Here is a 22,841-nt window from a genome sequence, read left to right as displayed (position 1 = left end):
TCCTAGGCGCAACCGAGCAAACACCACCTCTTCCTTCCTAATCTGACCTTTGGAGGGCATATAAATGCCGGCCCTTGGGCTCCGAGTCCCATCTTTTCTGCCACACATCTATCAAAATTGTTCTGATCTTATGTTTGGCCTCAGCTCTACCCAGTGGAGCATGAATATCAATTATATCTTGTTTTAAAGCACTTTTCCCTATCTGGTCTACAATTTCATTCCCTTCCACACACAAATCTCTCTAGTACACCCACTCTCGATTCTCCATAATAGTGTCAATGCTTCCAATAGTAGATCACTCCTATTAGATTTGCCAGAGGATAAACTACTCAATACAGAAAGAGAATCTGAGCATAATACAATTCTGACAGATTGAATGTCCTCCACCCACTTGAGGGCAACTACTATTGCCAACATTTCAACAGAGTATACAGACAGTTAATCTGTTAGTCTTTTACATATCTACACATCAAATTCAGGAATGTAAATGCCTGCTCCTGTGTGCCCACTATCTGGGTCCTTGGATCCATCTATGAAAAACAGTAAAAATGCATAAAAGTTATACTGATGTAATTGTCAACCATTTTCCCTATATCACTGACTTCTGACCAATCTTTTATTTTTTAATAGCTAGCCTTATTGTTTGGCCTGTTATTAGGCTGCGTTTACACAGGCAGCCCAATTATGATATTTCTTCCACTAAATTGGTATTTTGACCAATCACATTAGATCTTTTCACGTCAGCTCTTTTTCAGAGCTGATCTGGTTGGTCAAAAATACCAATTAGTGAAAAAAAATATCAGAATTGGGCTGCCTGTCTAAACGCAGCCTTACATTACTTGTTTACCCATGTATGTGTAGGTAGGCTACGTCATTAGAAATACAGTAGAAATTCCCTTCTGATCAGTTTTGACAGCGCACTATTATTTCACAGGTAATAGCCAACTCGAGGCGGAGCGTAGCGTCCTCAAACGCACAGGTTGGATTCCACGGAGGTGTGCGGAAAGAGAAGAGGACGAACAAAGCAAAAGCAGCGGCGCGGCTTCAAGAGCCAAATGGCGTTACAGAAATACCTTTAAAATGACTTGAGTGCAAACGGAATTCAACATGGTGAATTTAGGTGAGTTTACTAGTATTCATTGTATGGATGTGTAGTTTAAATGGAAGTGAAGATACGTAGGCAACAGAAGTGTGAATTACCAATCTTAGCAGAACTTTTCTGGGTGGGGTCGGGATGCCGACGTTTTTTGTAGAGGGTCTGTCATAAAAGGAACTGCCATGGGATGTCGTCGTGTTTATAGCAATGTCGTTTCCAGCATAATGCATAGGCCTACCAATGTAGGCTAACTGTTCTGGCTATCTGATTTAATATAGTAACATAAAAAAAACTATATGAGTAACAGAACGAGGGTCAATAACGTCATATCTTTTCCCAGTTTGGACAATGATTGCTCATTAGGCGGGGCCTATAGTAATACTATTGGTAATGTAGGCCTATTCGTAAACAACTGATGGATCAATAGATAAGGAATAGTAGCAGATCGCAATACCATCACTTTTAGACTAAAGTGCAGACCTGAATTGAAGTAATGGATAGGGTATGCAAACTCGACCCCTTGGGTAAATATCATTGACAGTCGACCCCACCCTGTGTTTTGTGTATTTCAGTTTAGCTGGGTGAGGGGAGGCTAAAACTCTAAACAATCTGCGTCAATTTGCTTCAGAGAAGGTGGTGTAAAGTAAAGGCCCCTGTCTATTTTCATAGACAGGGGCTGGTAGCCTAATAGTCTTATACTTTGTGTGCATTATTTAGTATACTGTATTTTCTTGTCAACAAACGCTTAATTAACTTGCAGGAAATGGGTCTTTATACTCACAACAGTTACCATTTCTAGTGTTGCCCTGGGTCAGATGTGTTGGTTGAATTGTAATTACACTATACATTGCCTTGTTTTCAAGGCCTTGAGTTGTTGTGGTAATGTTACCTGGGGTGTACTCATTATGCATATTCTGTTGCAAAACTTTTAGTCCGTTGCGAAACGTTTTGCAACAAAACGTTTACTCCAAACGGAAAACGTTTTGCAACGAAAGTGAGAGTTTCTATTGGACAAATTCAAGTAGGTCCCTCCCAGTTTAGTTCCATTTGCTCAGTTTGCTTCTGTTTGGTTCTTAAACGGTTTCCATTGCAAGACATAATGAATACACCTCAGGTATCCTACCCGCTTCAAGACCATTATGGTATGATATTACCGGCGCTGCTCATTGAACCTGATTTTCTCATTTTAGGGCGAGGCCAGAATTGCCCATTTATTTGATCTGTATCCATGGTTTTCAATGATATCTCAATGAGAGTCGTACGTTGACAGTCATCGGTGAAGACGCCTCCATATCCATACAACTTCCATCCATTTTCATGGACAAAAAGTTCAGATGAGTTGAACTTTTGACGGGCCGACGGATGAGTAACCATCCATGGAGCCAATTAGCCACGCCCACTCAATGTACGTCACACACTCCACACGCGCACGGACCACGGACCAAAATGTATCAGTTCTATACTGAACAAAAATATAAATGCAACACGCAACAATTTAAAAGATTTTGCATTACAGTTCATATAAGGAAAGCAGTCAATTGAAATACATTCATTAGGCCCTAATCTATGGATTTCACATGACTGGGCAGGGGTGCAGCCATGGGTGGGCCTGGGAGGGCATAGGTCCACCTACTTGGGAGCCAGGCCGACCCACTGGGGAGCTAGGCCCAGCCAATCAGAATGAGTCAGTTTGTCAAATTTCTGCCCTGCTAGAGGTGCCCCGTTCAACTGTAAGTGCTGTTATTGGGAAGTGGAAACGTCTAAGAGCAACAACAGCTAAGCCGTGGAGTGGTAAGCCACACAAGCTCACAGAACAGGACCGCCGAGTGCTAAAGCGCGTAAAAATCGTCTGTCCTCGGTTGCAACACTCACTACTGAGTTCCAAACTGCCTCTGGAAGCAACGTCAGCACATGAACTGTTCGTCGGGAGCTTCATGAAATGGGTTTCCAGCCGCACACAAGCCTAAGATCACCAAGCGCAATGTCAAGCGTCGGCTGGAGTGGGGTAAAGCTCGCCACCATTGGACTCTGGAGCAGTGGAAACGCGTTCTCTGGAGTGACGAATCACGCTTCACCATCTGGCAGTCCGATCTGGGTTTGGCGGATGCCAGGAGAACTCTACCTGCCCGACTGCATAGTGCCAACTGTAAAGTTTGGTGGAGGAGGTATAATGGTCTGAGGCTGTTTTTCATGGTTCGGGCTAGGCCCCTTAGTTCCAGTGAAGGGAAATCTTAACGCTACAGCATACAATGACATTCTATACGATTCTGTGCTTCCAACTTTGTGGCAACAGTTTGGGAAGGCCCTTTCCTGTTTCAGCATGACAATGCCCCCGTGCACAAAGCGAGGTCCGTACAGAAATGGTTTGTCGAAATTGGTGTGCAAGAACTTGACTGGCCTGTACAGAGCCCTGACCTCAACCCCATCGAACACCTTTTGGATGAATTGGAATGCCGACTGTGAGCCAGGCCTAATCCCCCAACATCAGTGCCCGACCTCACTAATGCTCTTGTGGCTGAATGGAAGCAAGTCCTCGCAGCAATGTCCCAACATCTAGTGGAAATCATTCCCAGAAGATTGGAGGCTGTTATAGCAGTAAAGGGGGGGCCAACTCCATATTAATGCCCATGATTTTGGAATGAGATGTTCGACAAGCAGGTGTCCATATACTTTTGGTCATGTAGTGTATTTACCAACAACAACAAAAAGCTCACGTGACAGGTAGACTAGCATGTACCAGATGTATATACTTTTGGTCATGTAGTCAGCGTTTACTGTTTACCCACAGATTAACTATGGTAATGAAAACATTGAATCAATGTTTCTATCCTCTGCTCCAGGTGTGTGCTGCGCAGACCTGAAGGACAACAAGACCCTGATGAAAATGGGTCTGGGTCTGGTGCTGGTGGGTCACGTCAACTTCCTGCTGGGAGCGCTGGTACACGGCGTTGTGCTCAGGCACATCAATGTGCATGTTCAGGCCAGGGTCATGGGGTACGCCATCTACATCATCATCGCCCTGGTGGCAGGGCTCGTGGTGAGTGACTGGAGGCTGGCAGAGATCTTCCTGCTGGCAGAGATCACTTTGGCCAAAGTGTTCCCTGTGTTGTCTTTATATTGTGTAATGCTCACTTGAGCAGTATACTGTGTTTTGGCTTTCTTTAATCGAGTAATGAGTCTTGTTTGGAATACAGTATCAGCCTGTAGCAACAAAACGCCCCAACAGAATATTGTAAAGGTTGTGACCTTTTGGTGACATTGTTTCTGGTAACTTTATCATTTGACCTTATAGTAGTAGTATCTCAGTTTGTGGTCCTATGTTAGACTGGAGCCATTTCAGTTAGTGGATTGTTGGTTGTACCATTTTAGCCTGTGGGCCAATAGGAGCGGTGTATTAGCTAACATGTGACTTGACTTCTGTGTCTTCAGGGTATCATAGCTGGAATAGTAGCCATTGTCCTATCCAAAAACCTGAAAAACAGGATTCTGGTAAATATTGCTTCATTCTCTCCTACAGTAGTTTCTTTCTCCACCTATCAGGGACAGGGCAAAATACTGTTTTGTGTTGGTATTTGTCAGAACTTGCCCTCCTTATGTGTCTGGGCACGTTTAGTATCCTCTGGTTCTTTATCTGTGTGTGTGGATGAGTTAAACCCGTATTCAAAAATGTATCGCATGCCATGTACATGCAAATAGAGGCAGGCATCATCAATACACATGCAAATACACATCATTTGATTTACATGTTAACTGTCAGTCATAGTCATACAACTTGCCTGTCAGCCAAGTCAAAAAATATATACTGTATAGGCATAATATACACATTTTCACAGTTTTGTTGCATTACAAAGTGGGATTTAAATATGTTTTATTTTATTTTTTTATCATAGATCTACACAAACTACTCCATAATATCAAAGTGAAAAAGTTCTACAAATTTTTAGAAATTAATAAAAATTAAATAACTAAAATAGTAATTGCATAAGTATTCACCCCCTTTGTTTAGGGAAGCCTAAATTAGTTCAGAACTAAAATGTGGCTTAACAAATCACATAAGTTATATGGACTCACTCTGTGAAATAATAGGGGTTGACATGATTTTTGAATGATTACCCCTTCCTCTGTCCCCCATACATACATCTGTAAGCACAGATTCAACTACAAAGACCAGGGAGCTTTTCAAAAGCCCCATAAAGAAGGGTAGTGATTGGTAGATGGGTAACAATAACAAATCAGACATTGAATATACTGTATATTTTAAGCATAGTCAAGTTAATAATTATGCTGTGGATGATGTATTAAACCACACAGACACATCAAAGATGCAGTCGTCCTTCTGAACTAAGCTGCAGGACAGCAAGGAGACTGCTAGGGGATGTCACCATGAGGCCATTAGTGATTTTAAAACGGCTACAGAGTTCATTGGCTGTGATGGGAGAACTGAGGATGGATCAACAACACTGTAGTGACTCCACAATAAGGGCCTAAATGACTAAATAAAATAATAAGAATATAGAGAAAGAATGCATATGTATGCAACAAGGCACTAAAGTAATACTGCTAAAAAACATGGCAAAGGAATACACTTTTTGGCCTAAATGCAAAGCCTTATATTTGGGACAAATCCAACACATCGCTGAGTAATTGCCTCCTTATTTTCAAGTGGTGGCTGCATCATGGTACGGGTATGCTTGACATAGGCAAAGACTGGGGAGTTGTTCAGGATGAAAAGAAACAGGATAGAGCGACACAGGAAAACCTGGTTCAGTCTACTTTACACCAGACACTAAGAGAGGAATTCACCTTTCAGCAGGACAATAACCTACAACACAAAGCCAAATCTACACTGGAGTTGCTTACCAAGAAGACAGTGAATGTTCCTGAGTGGACAAGTTACAGTTTTGACTTAAATCTGCATAAATCTATGGCAACACGTGAAACTTGCTGTCTAGCCATGGACCCAACACCTAGACAGAGCTTGAAGAATTTTGAAAAGAATGGGCAAATATTGCACAACCCAAGAAGACTCACAGCTGTAATCGCTGCCAAAGGTGTTTCTAACGTATTGAGGTGAATATCTAATCAAGGTATATTAGTGTTTTATTTTTCATTAACCTTTAAATGTTAGAATTTTTCTTCCACTTTGACAGAGTATTTTGTATAGATTGTTGACAAAAAAGGAACATTTCATATTTTGTAATCCCACTTTGTAACACAATAAGATGTAAAGAAATCCAAGGGGGGTGTAGACTTTACAGTATATAGGCTCTGTACAGTACAGTGGCTTGAGAAAGTATTCACCCCCCTTGGCATCTTTCCTATTTTGTTGCCTTACAACCTGGAATTTAAATGGATTTTTTGGGGGTTTGTATCATTTGATTTACACAACATGCCTACCACTTTGAAGATGCAAAATATTTTTTTTTGTGGGAAACAAACAAGAAATAAAACAAAAAAACAGAACTTGAGCGTGCATAACTATTCACCCCCCCCAAAGTCAATACTTTGTAGAGCCACATTTTGCAGCAATTACAGCTGCAAGTATCTTGGGGTATATCTCTATAAGCTTGGCACATCTAGCCACTGGGATTCTAGCCATCTTGGTTTGCACCAGACATAGCATTTTCCTTGATGGCAGAAAGCTAAATTTTAGTCTCGTCTGACCAGAGTACCTTCTTCCATATGTTCGGGGAGTTTCCCACATGGCTTTTGGCGAACACCAAACGTGTTTGCTTATTTTGTTCTTTAAGCAATGGCTTTTTTCTGGCCACTCTTCTGTAAAGCCCAGCTCTGTGGAGTGTATGGCTTAAAGTGGTCCTATGGACAGATACTCCAATCTCCGCTGTGGAGCTTTGCAGCTCCTTCAGGGTTATCTTTGGTCTCTTTGTTGCCTCTCTGATTAATGCCCTCCTTGCCTGGTCCGTGAGTTTTGGTGGGCGGCCCTCTCTTGGCAGGTTTGTTGTGGTGCCATATTCTTTCCATTTTTTAATAATGGATTGAATGGTGCTCTGTGGGATGTTCAAAGTGTCTGATATTTTTTTATAACCCAACCCTGATCTGTACTTCTCCACAACTTTGTCCCTGACCTGTTTGGAGAGCTCCTTGGTCTTCATGGTGCTGCTTGCTTGGTGGTGCCCCTTGCTTAGTGGTGTTGCAGACTCTGGGGCCTTTCAGAACAGGTGTGTGTGTATATATATATATATATATATATATATATATATATATATACTGAGATCATGTGACTGATCATATGACACTTAGATTGCGCACAGGTGGACTTTATTGCACCAGATCTTATTTAGGGGCTTCATAGCAAAGGGGGTGAATACATATGCATGCACCACTTTTCCGTTATTTATTTTTTAGAATTTTTTTAAACAAGTAATTTTTTTTCACTTCACCAATTTGGACTATTTTGTGTATGTCCGTTACATGAAATCCAAATAAAAATCAATTTAAATTACAGCTAGTAATGCAACAAAATAGGAGAAACGCCAAGGGGGATGAATACCTTTGTAAGGCACTATATATAAAAAAACTTGAAATAAAATTGTGCTGAACTGCACCATGTGTAGCTACCTATTTTACTATCCAATAATATTGGTAAATAGGTACAGTGGGGGAAAAAATATTTAGTCAGCCACCAATTGTGCAAGTTCTCCCACTTAAAAAGATGAGAGGCCTGTAATTTTCATTAAAAGGTACATGTCAACTATGACAGACAAATTGAGAATTTTTTTTCCTGAAAATCACATTGTAGGATTTTTAATGAATTTATTTGCAAATTATGGTGGAAAATAAGTATTTGGTCACCTACAAACAAGCAAGATTTCTGGCTCTCACAGACCTGTAACTTCTTCTTTAAGAGGCTCCTCTGTCCTCCACTCGTTACCTGTATTAATGGCACCTGTTTGAACTTGTTATCAGTATAAAAGACACCTGTCCACAACCTCAAACAGTCACACTCCAAACTCCACTATGGCCAAGACCAAAGAGCTGTCAAAGGACACCAGAAACAAAATTGTAGACCTGCACTAGGCTGGGAAGACTGAATCTGCAATAGGTAAGCAGCTTGGTTTGAAGAAATCAACTGTGGGAGCAATTATTAGGAAATGGAAGACATACAAGACCACTGATAATCTCCCTCGATCTGGGGCTTCACGCAAGATCTCACCCCGCGGGGTCAAAATGAGCAAAAATCCCAGAACCACACGGGGGGACCTAGTGAATGACCTGCAGAGAGCTGGGACCAAAGTAACAAAGCCTACCATCAGTAACACACTACGCCGCCAGGGACTCAAATCCTGCAGTGCCAGACGTGTCCCCCTGCTTAAGCCAGTACATGTCCAGGCCCGTCTGAAGTTTGCTAGAGTGCATTTGGATGATCCAGAAGAGGATTGGGAGAATGTCATATGGTCAGATGAAACCAAAATATAACTTTTTGGTAAAAACTCAACTCGTCGTGTTTGGAGGACAAAGAATGCTGAGTTGCATCCAAAGAACACCATACCTACTGTGAAGCATGGGGGGTGGAAACATCATGCTTTGGGGCTGTTTTTCTGCAAAGGGACCAGGACGACTGATCCGTGTAAAGGAAAGAATGAATGGGGCCATGTATCGTGAGATTTTGAGTGAAAACCTCCTTCCATCAGCAAGGGCATTGAAGATGAAACGTGGCTGGGTCTTTCAGCATGACAATGATCCCAAACACACCGCCCGGGCAACGAAGGAGTGGCTTCGTAAGAAGCATTTCAAGGTCCTGGAGTGGCCTAGCCAGTCTCCAGATCTCAACCCCATAGAAAATCTTTGGAGGGAGTTGAAAGTCTGTGTTGCCCAGCGACAGCCCCAAAACATCACTGCTCTAGAGGAGATCTGCATGGAGGAATGGGCCAAAATACCAGCAACAGTGTGTGAAAACCTTGTGAAGACTTACAGAAAACGTTTGACCTGTGTCATTGCCAACAAAGGGTATATAACAAAGTATTGAGAAACTTTTGTTATTGACCAAATACTTATTTTCCACCATAATTTGCAAATAAATTCATTAAAAATCGTACAATGTGAATTTCTGGATTTTTTTTTCTCATTTTGTCTGTCATAGTTGACCTGTACCTATGATGAAAATTACAGGCCTCATCTTTTTAAGTGGGAGAACTTGCACAATTGGTGGCTGACTAAATACTTTCTTTCCCCACTGTATATACATCTGGTACATGCTAGTCTACCTGTCACGTGAGCTTTTTGTTGTTGTTGGTAAATACACTACATGACCAAAAGTATATGGACACCTGCTTGTCGAACATCTCATTCCAAAATCATAGGCATTAATATGGAGTTGGTCCCCCCCCCCCCCTTTGCTGCTATAACAACCTCCACTCATTTACATTACATTTTTGTCATTTAGCAGACGCTCTTATCCAGAGCGACTTACAGGAGCAATTAGGGTTAAGTGCCTTGCTCAAGGGCACATCGACAGATTTTTCACCTAGTCGGCTCGGGGAAGGCTTTCCATTAGATGTTGGAACATTGCTGTTGGGCGATTAGCCATGGGTCGCAGTTAGCGTTCCAATTCATCCCAGAGGTTTTCGATGGGGTTGAGGTCAGGGCTCTGTGCAGGCCAGTCAAGTTCTTCCACACCGATCTCGACAAACCATTTCTGTATGGATCTCGCTTTGTGCACAGGGGCATTGTCATGCTGAAACAGGAAAGGGCCTTCCCAAACTGTTGCCACAAAGTTGGAAGAACAGAATTGTCTAGAATGTCATTGTATGCTGTAACGTTAAGATTTCCCTTCACTGGAACTAAGGGGCCTAGCCCGAACCATGTAAAACAGCCCCAGACCATTATACCTCCTCCACCAATCTTTACAGTTGGCACTATGCATTCTGGCAGGTAGCGTTCTCCCGACATCCACCAAACCCAGATTCGTCCGTCGGACTGCCAGATGGTGAAGCAAGATTCATCACTCCAGAGAACGTGTTTCCACTGCTCCAGAGTTCAATGGCGGCGAGCTTTACACCACTCCAGCCGACGCTTGGCATTGCGCATGGGGATCTGAGACTTGTGTGCGGCTGCTCGGCAATGGAAACCCATTTCATGAAGCTCCCGACAAACAGTTATTGTGCTGACTTTGCTTCCAGAGGCAGTTTGGAACTCGGTAGTGAGTGTTGCAACCGGGGACAGACTATGTTTACGCGCTACTTGCTTCAGTAGTCGGTGGTCCCGTTCTGTGAGTTTGTGTGGCCTATCACTTCGAGGTTGTTGCTCCTAGACACTTCCACTTCAGAATAACAGCACTTACAGTTTACTGAGGCAGCTCTAACGTGCTACGTTGAAAGTCACTGAGCCATTCTACTGCCAATGTCTGTCTATGGGGATTGCTCGATTTTATACACCTCTCAGCAACGGGTGTGGTTGAAATGGCAGAATCCCCTAATTTGAAGAGGTGTCCACATACTTTTGTGTGTGTATCTGTGTATAATGGGGAACTGTGTATAACTGTGTACAGTGGGGGAAAAAAGTACTTAGTCAGCCACCAATTGTGCAAGTTCTCCCACTTAAAAAGATGAGAGGCCTGTAATTTTCATCATAGGTACACGTCAACTATGACAGACAAAATGAGTTTTTTTTTCTCCAGAAAATCACATTGTAGGATTTTTAATGAATTTATTTGCAAATTATGGTGGAAAATAAGTATTTGGTCAATAACAAAAGTTTCTCAATACTTTGTTATATACCCTTTGTTGGCAATGATACAGGTCAAATGTTTTCTGTAAGTCTTCACAAGGTTTTCACACACTGTTGCTGGTATTTTGGCCCATTCCTCCATGCAGATCTCCTCTAGAGCAGTGATGTTTTGGGGCTGTCGCTGGGCAACACGGACTTTCAACTCCCTCCAAAGATTTTCTATGGGGTTGAGATCTGGAGACTGGCTAGGCCACTCCAGGACCTTGAAATGCTTCTACGAAGCCACTCCTTCGTTGCCCGGGCGGTGTGTTTGGGATCATTGTCATGCTGAAAGACCCAGCCACGTTTCATCTTCAAAGCCCTTGCTGATGGAAGGAGGTTTTCACTCAAAATCTCACGATACATGGCCCCATTCATTCTTTCCTTTACACGGATCAGTCGTCCTGGTCCCTTTGCAGAAAAACAGCCCCAAAGCATGATGTTTCCACCCCCATGCTTCACAGTAGGTATGGTGTTCTTTGGATGCAACTCAGCATTCTTTGTCCTCCAAACACGACGAGTTGAGTTTTTACCAAAAAGTTATATTTTGGTTTCATCTGACCATATGACATTCTCCCAATCCTCTTCTGGATCATCCAAATGCACTCTAGCAAACTTCAGACAGGCCTGGACATGTACTGGCTTAAGCAGGGGGACACGTCTGGCACTGCAGGATTTGAGTCCCTGGCGGCGTAGTGTGTTACTGATGGTAGGCTTTGTTACTTTGGTCCCAGCTCTCTGCAGGTCATTCACTAGGTCCCCCCGTGTGGTTCTGGGATTTTGCTCACCGTTCTTGTGATCATTTTGACCCCACGGGGTGAGATCTTGCGTGAAGCCCCAGATCGAGGGAGATTATCAGTGGTCTTGTATGTCTTCCATTTCCTAATAATTGCTCCCACAGTTGATTTCTTCAAACCAAGCTGCTTACCTATTGCAGATTCAGTCTTCCCAGCCTAGTGCAGGTCTACAATTTTGTTTCTGGTGTCCTTTGACAGCTCTTTGGTCTTGGCCATAGTGGAGTTTGGAGTGTGACTGTTTGAGGTTGTGGACAGGTGTCTTTTATACTGATAACAAGTTCAAACAGGTGCCATTAATACAGGTAACGAGTGGAGGACAGAGGAGCCTCTTAAAGAAGAAGTTACAGGTCTGTGAGAGCCAGAAATCTTGCTTGTTTGTAGGTGACCAAATACTTATTTTCCACCATAATTTGCAAATAAATTCATTAAAAAACCTACAATGTGATTTTCTGGATTTTTTTTTCTCAATTTGTCTGTCATAGTTGACATGTACCTATGATGAAAATTACAGGCCTCTCTCATCTTTTTAAGTGGGAGAACTTGCACAATTGGTGGCTGACTAAATACTTTTTCCCCCCAATGTATATATTTATGTGTGTATTCCCCTAACCCTACCATCCCTCCCCTAATTGGAGTAAACTAATGGACAACAACACTTAGGCTTCTACTTCCAGCTTATACATACTATATACATTTTACGGACACAGTATATTTTACAATATTTATCGTTTGTTTGTTTTTAATCCCATCCTTCAGCTACCCTCAACTTCTCCCATCTATCTCTGAACATCATCCAGTTTTGATTTCTATTTGCCATATATTTTTAACTGTTCTTTTTCACATAAGTTCTGAACCTATATACATTTTATGGACACAGTATATTTACATTAGTTATCTTGTTTGTTTTTAGTCCCACCCTTCAGCTCCACTCAAACCCTCACATGAGCTTCTTTGTTTATTGGCCCCTGCCCTCTTGCAGATGTGGGTGCTGTTGGTGGTCAGTTTAGTGTCAGGCCTTTTGGCAACCGCCTCAACTGTGGGGTTAACCATTTCAATGGTTAAGGCCATTATAAGTGGAGGTCGAGGCCTGCTGAATCATTGCAAGTTCCCTGATGCTATTGGCTATGCCAGCATCACCAACGAATGCCCCTTTGACCCCACAAGGATCTACGTAAGTATTTTAATCAAAAGCTATTAGATGACGTGCATTTATTGAAGTTAAAAACATAACAGTAGAATTGATTGAACATGATAAAGATCCTTTAAGAAGTGAGGTTGTTTACATACAGAGACTAATACTCCTCTACAAGCCCATACTAACGCCTCACCTTTGTTCTCCCTAGGAAACTACTATTATTCTGTGGGTGCCTCTCATTCTAATGTGTGTGGTGGAAGTGGTGTTCTCAGGCCGCTGTTTCGCCCTCTGCACCTCCTTCCTCCGCCTCTGTACGTGCAGGAGACGAAGGAAGATTGTCAATGGCAGAAGGGTAAGTCAACTACCCTCACATGTATGATGAGTTACCTTGCCTGAGACCTGAACATTTGTATTGGCTCCCAGATCTAAAGCGCTGAACCCTAGATGTGGGCCTGTCATATACGGTCTCTGGTGTGGGCTAATGCAGCCTTGAGGCGTGTGGATGATCCTGGTTCGTATCCAGGTCGCAAAGTCCTGTCTTCACTTACAAACGGCAATGCTAAACCTTTCATTGACTGTGTGCTGATCAGGGGTGTATTCATTATGCCAGTTCTGTTGCAAAACATTTCTCAAATAAAACAGGAGGGACCTACCTGAATGTGTCCAATAGAAACTCTTGTTTTGCTGTTTGGTTCTTAAGGTTTCTGTAATGAATACACCCAAGGTTTCATAACTAATGTGTGTGTCATGTTTCACCATAGCTGAGGGTGTGCCTGTGTGCTGATCATGTTTCACACCCCGTGGCCTTTTTTGCAGGTGCGCATTCAGACTCCAGGTGAACTGTTACCGGTGTCGCCTACTCCTGAGTCAGAAACTGAGGCAGAGCCAGCAGAGCAACATGAATTGCTGAAGCCTGACTCACCGACAGAGAGGAGTGAATGGGTCTGAACTAATCCACCACCTGCACTAAGACTGCTCAGGACCCATTTGGTGAACTCCACAGGAGAGGTGGTTGCTGTATGTTGACTGGAGGAAGTTAGTGCTATCGGCTATTGAATAACTGGACAAATTTGAGCTGTTTTTGTGGCAATTTTTCTGAGTTTGTGTTGTCACATGATTGCCCTTTAAAGAAAAGGGATATTTTCAAGACTGACCTCTTGATGTGTCACTGCATTTCATTTCTTTCCAAGAGAACAATCTGCCAATATTGTTCACATGTTATGTTCACTAAACCGGTTTCCCCTGCCATGGAAAAGGAGTAGGGTTGCAAAGGGTGGGTATATTACTGTTAACTTTAACTTTCAAGTTTATCACATCTAGTGGCCTTTTGGGTACTTCAGATTATCACAGGTGTCGTATCACTGACTCTCAGCACATGTAAATATGAAATAATAAAATGATTTTTCGAAGTTAAATTAAAGCTGTAAAACAATATTATAAGTGTGAGGGTTTCAGCATGAATAACGTTTTACTATGTAAATGTTTTGGCACATAAGTAGTTGGAGAGTTAATTGAAAATGCCATTTTTTATTAGTCCTCTCCATTAATTAGGCTATTTCCTCTTGAACCATATGGTCTGTCCACTAGAAACTCGTGTACAATATGGACAGATATTATATAAATACATTTAAAAAAAGTTAAACACTCCAGGAGATTTGCAACTCAAAAGGAGCAACTGCACCTGAAGATGTTCTGGAATAAACAATTAAATGTGTAGTGTATTGTGTAGATAAATAAGACAAGTAGATTTCCATAGCATTGTTTCTTAAAGTAGTCTTTGAATGTGTGGTCCTTCATATTTTGTATGAAGTTTGCAAGCACTCCTGGGACGACCTCTTCGATTTCATGTTTGCAGAATAGAATCAGTAAATCACTAATTGTCATGACATTTTTGCTTGGCTCTAACCTTAATCTTCAACTTCCTCTTAAAGGAATGTGCCTTTCAGAAATACCTTTGCTTAACATCCTGTTCAAGTGAAATAATCCAGGAACGCTGGTTTCATTGAAATGCTAAAATGACATGGGTCCTACAGTCATTGGAACAAAACCACCTTAAAATACAGAAATACAATACATGGAAGTCATTGACGATTATTTCTGTTTTATCACATACTGTACGTCAGGAGTAGTATTCAGGTTAATTCTGTCCTCTGGACAATATTGCTCACCAAGTCTTTAGCCAGTAATACAGAATGAATACATATTTGAGAAGTGGACTTAAATGTCATGCACAGGACAACAGTGGGACAAAATACACAAAAGGGGAGGGGATACAAGAAATGACATTTAAATAAATTAAATCCAAAAGATGTATAAAATGCATAATATTTTGTGCCAGGCCTTTAATATACTACAGCATTGTTTGGGTAAGGGGAGCAGTTTTCATAGGATAAAAAGACTCCAGAACAAAATGGGCCTAACAAAGCATACAAAACAGCAGTACTTATAAAAAATCACTCCATTTGACTTTGTCCTTGAACAGCAACATTAAGTGTTCTAGAGAATACATGTTTAGCCCGTTTCAATCTAAAGTGGCAGGATCTGTCATTAAAACATGGGATTTCCCTTGCAGCAGCCAGTAAAGGTGACTGGTCTGGCAAACAGAATTATTCTGAACAGGGCCCGGTTTCCCAAAAGCAAAATAATCCATATAATATCGTTCTAACAATGAACTTATTAGCCTTAATGCTTTTGGGAAACCGGGCCCAGGTGTGATTGCTTTAAATATATGTCTAGGAGCTCCTCACGGTGTCTTGGACTGCTCTTTTGGCCTGTTGGATGAACAGAGGGAAAATACCTTTTTAAAACACATTTATTGTTTACTATCAGATATTCCCTTCACCACATTTAGAAAATAGATGTTTGAAATGTTTGCTAACCCCTTTGTTGTGTCCACTTTCTCCTCCTCTGGCACCTTTTCTTCTTTGACTTCTATCATAACAAAGAAGCAACAAATAAACGATAATCCTCAATGTCCAATGGGACATGGTATGTCTGATATAGAACTTGAAATGTTTATAATGCTTCAATGTTAGATGACTGCAGTTGTGCACCACACTTTAAATAAAAAGGCATGAGTATTCAACACGAACGAGAAAGAAATGTTTTAAAGAAATGATTGATACCTTTCTTCTCATCAGCATTCTTTTCATCACCTGCTTTCTTCTCCTCCCCTTTCTTCTCTTCTCCCTCTTTGTCTTCTTCAGTCTTTGTTCTCTTGGCTTTCTTGAAGCTGGCTGCATTTCTCCGTCCGCCCCCTTGACCCTCAGCCTCGTCCTCAGAGTCTGAGAACTCCTCGTCACACGCTATCCTCTTGTCATGGGCGCGAACTGCACAACAGAGGACAGGAGCATGAGCATCTCGTTATCTGTGAGTAACTCGGACAAAGATTTGCGTGACGGGAGCATAAAGAATGCAGATTTCTCATATGTTAATTCTGAGAAGAAAAAGGTAGGCATGCCAATGGTGCAGAGATGGTAACACAAAGATAGACTTCACAAGAGATGCATGTGTCTGTCAGATCTTAAAACTTGTAGGGCGGCAGGTACCCTAGATAAGAGCGTTGGACCAGTAAGCGAAAGGTTGCTGGTTTGAATACCCGAGCCGACAAGGTGAAATAAAATCAGACTGGGTCCTTGAGCAAGGCCCTTAACCCTAATTTGCTCCAGGGGTGCCGTACTACTATGGCTGACCCTGTAAAACAACATTTCACTGCACTTATGTGAAAATATTTTTTTTGCGTTGTCAGTCAGGTCTAAACATTTGGCTAGGGGACTTACTGGAGATGCGTTTGTTAGGGTCTTCCTCCTCCTCCTCGTCTCCACTGTCCTCCTGCACGGCGTCTTCTGGGATGGCCTGCATCTGGACCCCCGGGGCGTGGGGCAGCATTCGAAGGTTCTCAAACAAACGCTGCCTGAATGGACACATACAGGTGAGATGCATTAACCTACATGACATCACTTCAACTGTAATAGTGGCAAAAATACACACCATCATGGATAAACGTCTCAAGGTCAAGCATGATATGTGTAACATAAGTGCCATAATATGACCTGTTGTACTTGAAATTACCTCATCAATAACTAGCTTATATAACAGTTACTGTTTATGACCCAAATCTAAAGACATTACTTAATTATGACTAATATAGTATGATAGAACAATATTTTTGTTCCCTAATGATGTACAGTAGGAATAAAGAGCACAGTAAAAAGTAGTGTGGTCAAGGACCTACTTGATCTTCTCCAGGTAGTCGTTGGTGTTCTGGTTGGTCATGTTGGAGGGGCTGATGTGCAGTTTGAAGTCTGGCCCAAAGTACTCAAAGTAATCATTGTATGGAAGCTCTGCGGATAAATATTAATGTTATCAACACAGTGACATATGTCTACTGTAGTGGAACCTATCCTAAAACACTTGTGCCCCTCTCTGACCTGTCAAATACTACTGTAAACATAAATCACACTAGAAAATAAAAGTACACATTATACAGTGGGGGGAAAAAGTATTTAGTCAGCCACCAATTGTGCAAGTTCTCCCACTTAAAAAGATGAGAGAGGCCTGTAATTTTCATCATAGGTACACGTCAATTATGACAGACAAATTGAGAGAAAAATCCAGAAAATCACATTGTAGGATTTTTAATGAATTTATTTGCAAATTATGGTGGAAAATAAGTATTTGGTCAATAACAAAAGTTTCTCAATACTTTGTTATATACCCTTTGTTGGCAATGACACAGGTCAAACGTTTTCTGTAAGTCTTCACACGGTTTTCACACACTGTTGCTGGTATTTTGGCCCATTCCTCCATGCAGATCTCCTCTAGAGCAGTGATGTTTTGGGGCTGTCGCTGGGCAACACGGACTTTCAACTCCCTCCAAAGATTTTCTATGGGGTTGAGATCTGGAGACTGGCTAGGCCACTCCAGGACCTTGAAATGCTTCTTACGAAGCCACTCCTTCGTTGCCCGGGCGGTGTGTTTGGGATCATTGTCATGCTGAAAGACCCAGCCACGTTTCATCTTCAAAGCCCTTGCTGATGGAAGGAGGTTTTCACTCAAAATCTCACGATACATGGCCCCATTCATTCTTTCCTTTACACGGATCAGTCGTCCTGGTCCCTTTGCAGAAAAACAGCCCCAAAGCATGATGTTTCCACCCCCATGCTTCACAGTAGGTATGGTGTTCTTTGGATGCAACTCAGCATTCTTTGTCCTCCAAACACGACGAGTTGAGTTTTTACCAAAAAGTTATATTTTGGTTTCATCTGACCATATGACATTCTCCCAATCCTCTTCTGGATCATCCAAATGCACTCTAGCAAACTTCAGACGGGCCTGGACATGTACTGGCTTAAGCAGGGGGACACGTCTGGCACTGCAGGATTTGAGTCCCTGGCGGCGTAGTGTGTTACTGATGGTAGGCTTTGTTACTTTGGTCCCAGCTCTCTGCAGGTCATACACTAGGTCCCCCCGTAGTGGTTCTGGGATTTTTGCTCACCGTTCTTGTGATCATTTTGACCAGCTGGGGTGAGATCTTGCGTGGAGCCCCAGATCGAGGGAGATTATCAGTGGTCTTGTATGTCTTCCATTTCCTAATAATTGCTCCCACAGTTGATTTCTTCAAACCAAGCTGCTTACCTATTGCAGATTCAGTCTTCCCAGCCTGGTGCAGGTCTACAATTTTGTTTCTGGTGTCCTTTGACAGCTCTTTGGTCTTGGCCATAGTGGAGTTTGGAGTGTGACTGTTTGAGGTTGTGGACAGGTGTCTTTTATACTGATAACAAGTTCAAACAGGTGCCATTAATACAGGTAACGAGTGGAGGACAGAGGAGCCTCTTAAAGAAGAAGTTACAGGTCTGTGAGAGCCAGAAATCTTGCTTGTTTGTAGGTGACCAAATACTTATTTTCCACCATAATTTGCAAATAAATTCATTAAAAATCCTACAATGTGATTTTCTGGATTTTTCTCTCTCAATTTGTCATAGTTGACGTGTACCTATGATGAAAATTACAGGCCTCATCTTTTTAAGTGCGAGAACTTGCACAATTGGTGGCTGACTAAATACTTTTTTTCCCCACTGTAAATGAACGGTGCAGCAGAATGGCTCTAATAAAAAGCATGAGCTGGCACATACCCAGAGAAAATTATTTAGTGTAGAGGTGCTGACTAACAGCGAATAAACTGTAAGCTATAAAAAAATAAATAAAGAGTCTCACACTAATATAAACTCCCAGTAATTTATTGGGTAAAACACCAACACTGTGCCTTCTTCAGGGCCAATAAATTACTGGGAGTTGATATATAGAGTGTGCGACTATTTATTTGTATAGCTTGCAGCAGGAGAGCTCACCGTTTGGTATGGAGCTGTCCAGAGCCACAGCTGTCTCATAGGTCCAGCAGCGGGCCACGTTCCGGATGGTATAGCCTCCACCACCCAGCATCAGCATGGGAAGGTTGAAGCTCTTCATGTACTCCACACACTTAGCATGGCCTTTGATGGTGAGGTTAAAGCAGCCAAGCCTGTCTCCTGAGAGAGAGTCAGCACCACACTGAAGAACCACTGCACTAGGCTGGTACATCTCCATCACTTTAGTCATGATCTACACACACAGACGCAGATATAAATAAGATTTACATTTGAGTCATTTAGCAGATGCTCTTATTCAGAGCGACCTACAGTTAGTACATTAATCTTAAGATAGCTAGGTGGGACAACCACATATCACAGGCATAGTAAGTACACTTTTCCTCAAAGTACCTATCAGTCAAGTCAGAGCTAGAAGGGGGCAAGTGTTGGTTCAGGATATATATTATTATTATATTATTTATTTTTTATGTGGGGTGGGGGGTTATTTAAGATATTCTTTGAAGAGGTAGGGTTTCAGGTACTTCTGGAAGATGGGCAGGGACTCTGTTGTCCTAGCTTCAGGGGGAAGCTGGTTCAACCATTGGGGTACCAGGACAGAGAATTAGATTTTAGTCATGTAGCAGACGCTCTTATCCAGAGCGACTTACCAGTTAGTGAGTGCATATATATTCATACTGGCCCCCGTGGGAATCGAACCCACAACCCTGGCATTGCAAGCGCCATGCTCTACCAACTGAGCTACACGGGGCCTCAAGAGAGGCTTGGAGAGCTTGGTTGGCTACATGGAAACTAGAATGGGGCTACACTTGGGTATGTTTGAGTTACAGCCAAGACAAGAAGTTAGTAGACTTACAGGTTTGAATATGGCTTCGTAAGACTCGTCGTCTATCCCATCTCTCAGAGGGTAATTCACAGCATAGTACTTGCCCTTCCCTGCGCCAATATCCTTGAGGAGAAATAACACAGAGTCAGTCGACTACAAATGTGGACACAAACTCTGCAAAGTTGACCAACAAAGCACTTATGAAACTAAAATCCCCAGTCCATTAAGTTTTCTAAGTATGAATTAAATGTACCCTTTGGACAGCCTTTAATAAACAATGCCACCAATTCTCATCCCCTGATGATATCAGACTCACCCTCAGGTCTCCAGTGCCGGGGAAGTACTCTCCGTACTTGTGGAAGGACACTGTCATGACCCTGTCTGTGGTGTAGAATGCCTCCTCCACTCCATCTCCATGGTGGATATCAATGTCTATGTACAGAACTCTCTGGTGGTATCTGGGGGAGAGAAGATTGACCATCAAATCTCCTAAATATGGCGTACCTATGGTGTCCCAATGTGAAGTTACTATTGTTATCCATATTAGGCTACACCATTCCCTACATTTCACAAAATTGAATAACTGCAGTGGAGCTGTTGTACTCACTTCAATAACTCCAAAATGGCGAGCACAATGTCATTCACATAGCAGAAACCTGACGCCTCAGACTTCTTGGCGTGATGAAGACCTCCAGCCCAGTTAATGGCAATGTCGGTCTGCTGTTTGTTCAGCTTCACAGCTCCAGCTAAAACACAGGGGAAGAGAAGCCAATCAGAGAATCAATCAATCAGAGAGCATGAAACTATGGCTACATTCCTGTAATGGACAGCCACAGAAGAGGCCAAGTAAGCCAGGAAAATATTCCAACTATCCAAGCACAATGTGTCTCATCCAACAGGGTAGACCTACAACTGTATATAAACTTACCAACAGAGCCTCCTGTTGAGAGCTGGCAGAACTCAAACAGGCCATCAAACACAGGGCAATCCTCACCAACATTAACTGTGTGAGAATTGCAGAAAATGTGTTAGTTTCATAAAAGCAGAAAAAACAGTTGGCCTAGAGGCTTTTCAAAATATTTATTTCTGACGTTTCATGGGCTACTGCTCAAATGTATAGGTATATTGAGACATGACATCCTCTCTGCCTAAAACTCACATCTCTGCATCTGTTTGCTGTACTCTGACATGTTGTCAGGCCTGATGGAACGCAGGAACTTGATGTAGTCGTCACTGTGGTACTTGGTCATCTCCTCTCCATTGGCTTTGTGAGGTCGCTGAGAGACAGACATGGAGAAGATCAGTTACTGAGACCTTACTATCTAAGTATTATTATTATATTATTATTATATTAACTGTTCAATTCAGAACTATTGAGTTTGCAGGCTTTCTGCTGCTCTTATGAATAGTTCCAGGATTTTCAACATACGTATATCTCCATCTTTCTGTAGAGACCATAGTTCAGCAAGAGGTTGTGTGTCATGCGGATACGGTGTGGCTTCATGGGGTGCCCCTGGCCATAGTAGTAATTCCCAACATCACCTTTGAAGGAAGAAAGCAGACATCCACTGAATGCATCATTTGAGCTAATTGCTCAGTACAGCATAGCCTTTATCTACTGCTGTACTTAATTGTATTACTATATATATATATATATATATATATATATATTATTGTGTACTTGTTTTACATGTACTGTATTGATTGATAAACACAAGCATTTCGCTGCACCCGCCATAACACCTGCTAAACTGTGTACGCGACAAAAAAAGTGATTTGCAGTAACAAACAACTTTTTCCATTGATTAAAGGGATTGAAGGGATACTACCAGGGATTTTGGCGGTCATATCTAGATGGGATCCAACGTCAAATGTATTCAAATGTTGATATATTTTTTCCATTTTAGCCAATCCTAACTCGTTTCCTAACCTTATTATCGTAACCTGCCACGTGTATTCTCCAAACCTGCTGCCAAATTCTCCTAAACCTGCTACGAAAAGTCAATTCTGACAAAAGTTTGATCCCTTCTAGCCATGACCGATTTTGGAAATTAGGCCCTTTATCGATTTCCAAAATCCCGAAGTATCACTTTAATTGTAACAATTCTGATAAGCAAGCAATCTGGCCAATGCAACGAAACTGGATGCATTTTTTTTTAGAGAATCACTATAAATCGCAAGCTTATTACATCCAGGAAGTGAAATAGGTTAGCTAGTAGTACCTAACGTTGTTAGCTTGCTAGTATAGCTAGCTAATGTAGCGCTAGCTTAGTGCTTTTGTGGATTCCAATGCTTGCATAAGCTAATTAGTTAGCTAACTAATCGGTCCTGCCAATGTGTAATTGTGGACAAGTAACTTGACGTTATTACACAATGGAAAATAATATTTGGCACTAGTGAAACATTTCTCAAAGATCAACGTACATAATGTGGAAATGCCTCGCTCTTTCACAAGCTAGCTAGCTAGGGATGCTGAATGTTTGCACATCGAAGCTAGCTAGCAAACGTTAGCTAGCTAATCTGACCACAAATCGGACAATTTGCACCACTTTAAAAAGGCACATTGTACAATAACTCAATGTATAGCCAAATTAGTACTTACCATCATAATAGTAGCAAACTTTTTTCTTTGTTCCTTGAGAACTCAGCGCCATTTTACATCACAGACTACACAGTGGGCGAAAAGCGGCAGCTGTACTTGGGAAAAGGGGTGTACAATCAGTTACTTTGTAGAACGTCACTTGAACCAATCAAGTAGTAGTTTACAACGTAGACGGCGTTGCAGACACATCCCGCCACAGCAAGCACGATTTTGGATTTGAGGTAGACAACTTTTCTAAAACTTTTGCCACTTATTGCTCATGTTTACAGTGCTTTTTATGTTTTACATAACTTT

General features: G+C 41.9%; 2 protein-coding genes across 3 annotated transcripts; one reads left to right on the top strand and one right to left on the bottom strand.

Moving 5' to 3' along the window:
• The first annotated feature begins 819 nt into the window (after positions 1 to 819).
• Positions 820 to 15,188, top strand: tmem54a (transmembrane protein 54a). Its single transcript, XM_041847492.2, has 6 exons — positions 820 to 1,120; positions 3,937 to 4,133; positions 4,526 to 4,585; positions 12,599 to 12,790; positions 12,963 to 13,106; positions 13,571 to 15,188. Exons 1-6 carry the CDS (start codon positions 1,108 to 1,110, stop codon positions 13,700 to 13,702), a joined length of 738 nt encoding a protein of 245 aa, XP_041703426.1. The 5' UTR covers positions 820 to 1,107; the 3' UTR covers positions 13,703 to 15,188.
• On the bottom strand, positions 15,068 to 22,661 carry LOC121539182 (probable histone deacetylase 1-B). Of its 2 annotated transcripts, none has more exons than XM_041847490.2 (13): positions 22,548 to 22,661; positions 21,375 to 21,487; positions 21,105 to 21,222; positions 20,874 to 20,948; positions 20,553 to 20,691; positions 20,262 to 20,403; positions 19,976 to 20,068; positions 19,105 to 19,354; positions 16,989 to 17,097; positions 16,534 to 16,667; positions 15,880 to 16,083; positions 15,634 to 15,685; positions 15,068 to 15,551 (listed from the first exon to the last, which is right to left on the bottom strand). In XM_041847490.2, the coding sequence occupies exons 1-13, from the start codon at positions 22,597 to 22,599 to the stop codon at positions 15,437 to 15,439; spliced, it is 1,596 nt and encodes a 531-aa protein (XP_041703424.1). In that variant the 5' UTR covers positions 22,600 to 22,661; the 3' UTR covers positions 15,068 to 15,436. The 2 variants fall into 2 exon arrangements, with proteins under 2 accessions (XP_041703424.1, XP_041703425.1); XM_041847491.2 differs by having other exon boundaries at positions 15,068 to 15,525; positions 22,548 to 22,659.
• Positions 22,662 to 22,841: the final 180 nt, after the last annotated feature.

This window comes from Coregonus clupeaformis, chromosome 25 (genome assembly GCF_020615455.1).
Source record: "Coregonus clupeaformis isolate EN_2021a chromosome 25, ASM2061545v1, whole genome shotgun sequence".
In the NCBI taxonomy this organism is placed as follows: domain Eukaryota; kingdom Metazoa; phylum Chordata; class Actinopteri; order Salmoniformes; family Salmonidae; genus Coregonus; species Coregonus clupeaformis.
This window is presented reverse-complemented; position numbering and strand designations above follow the sequence as displayed.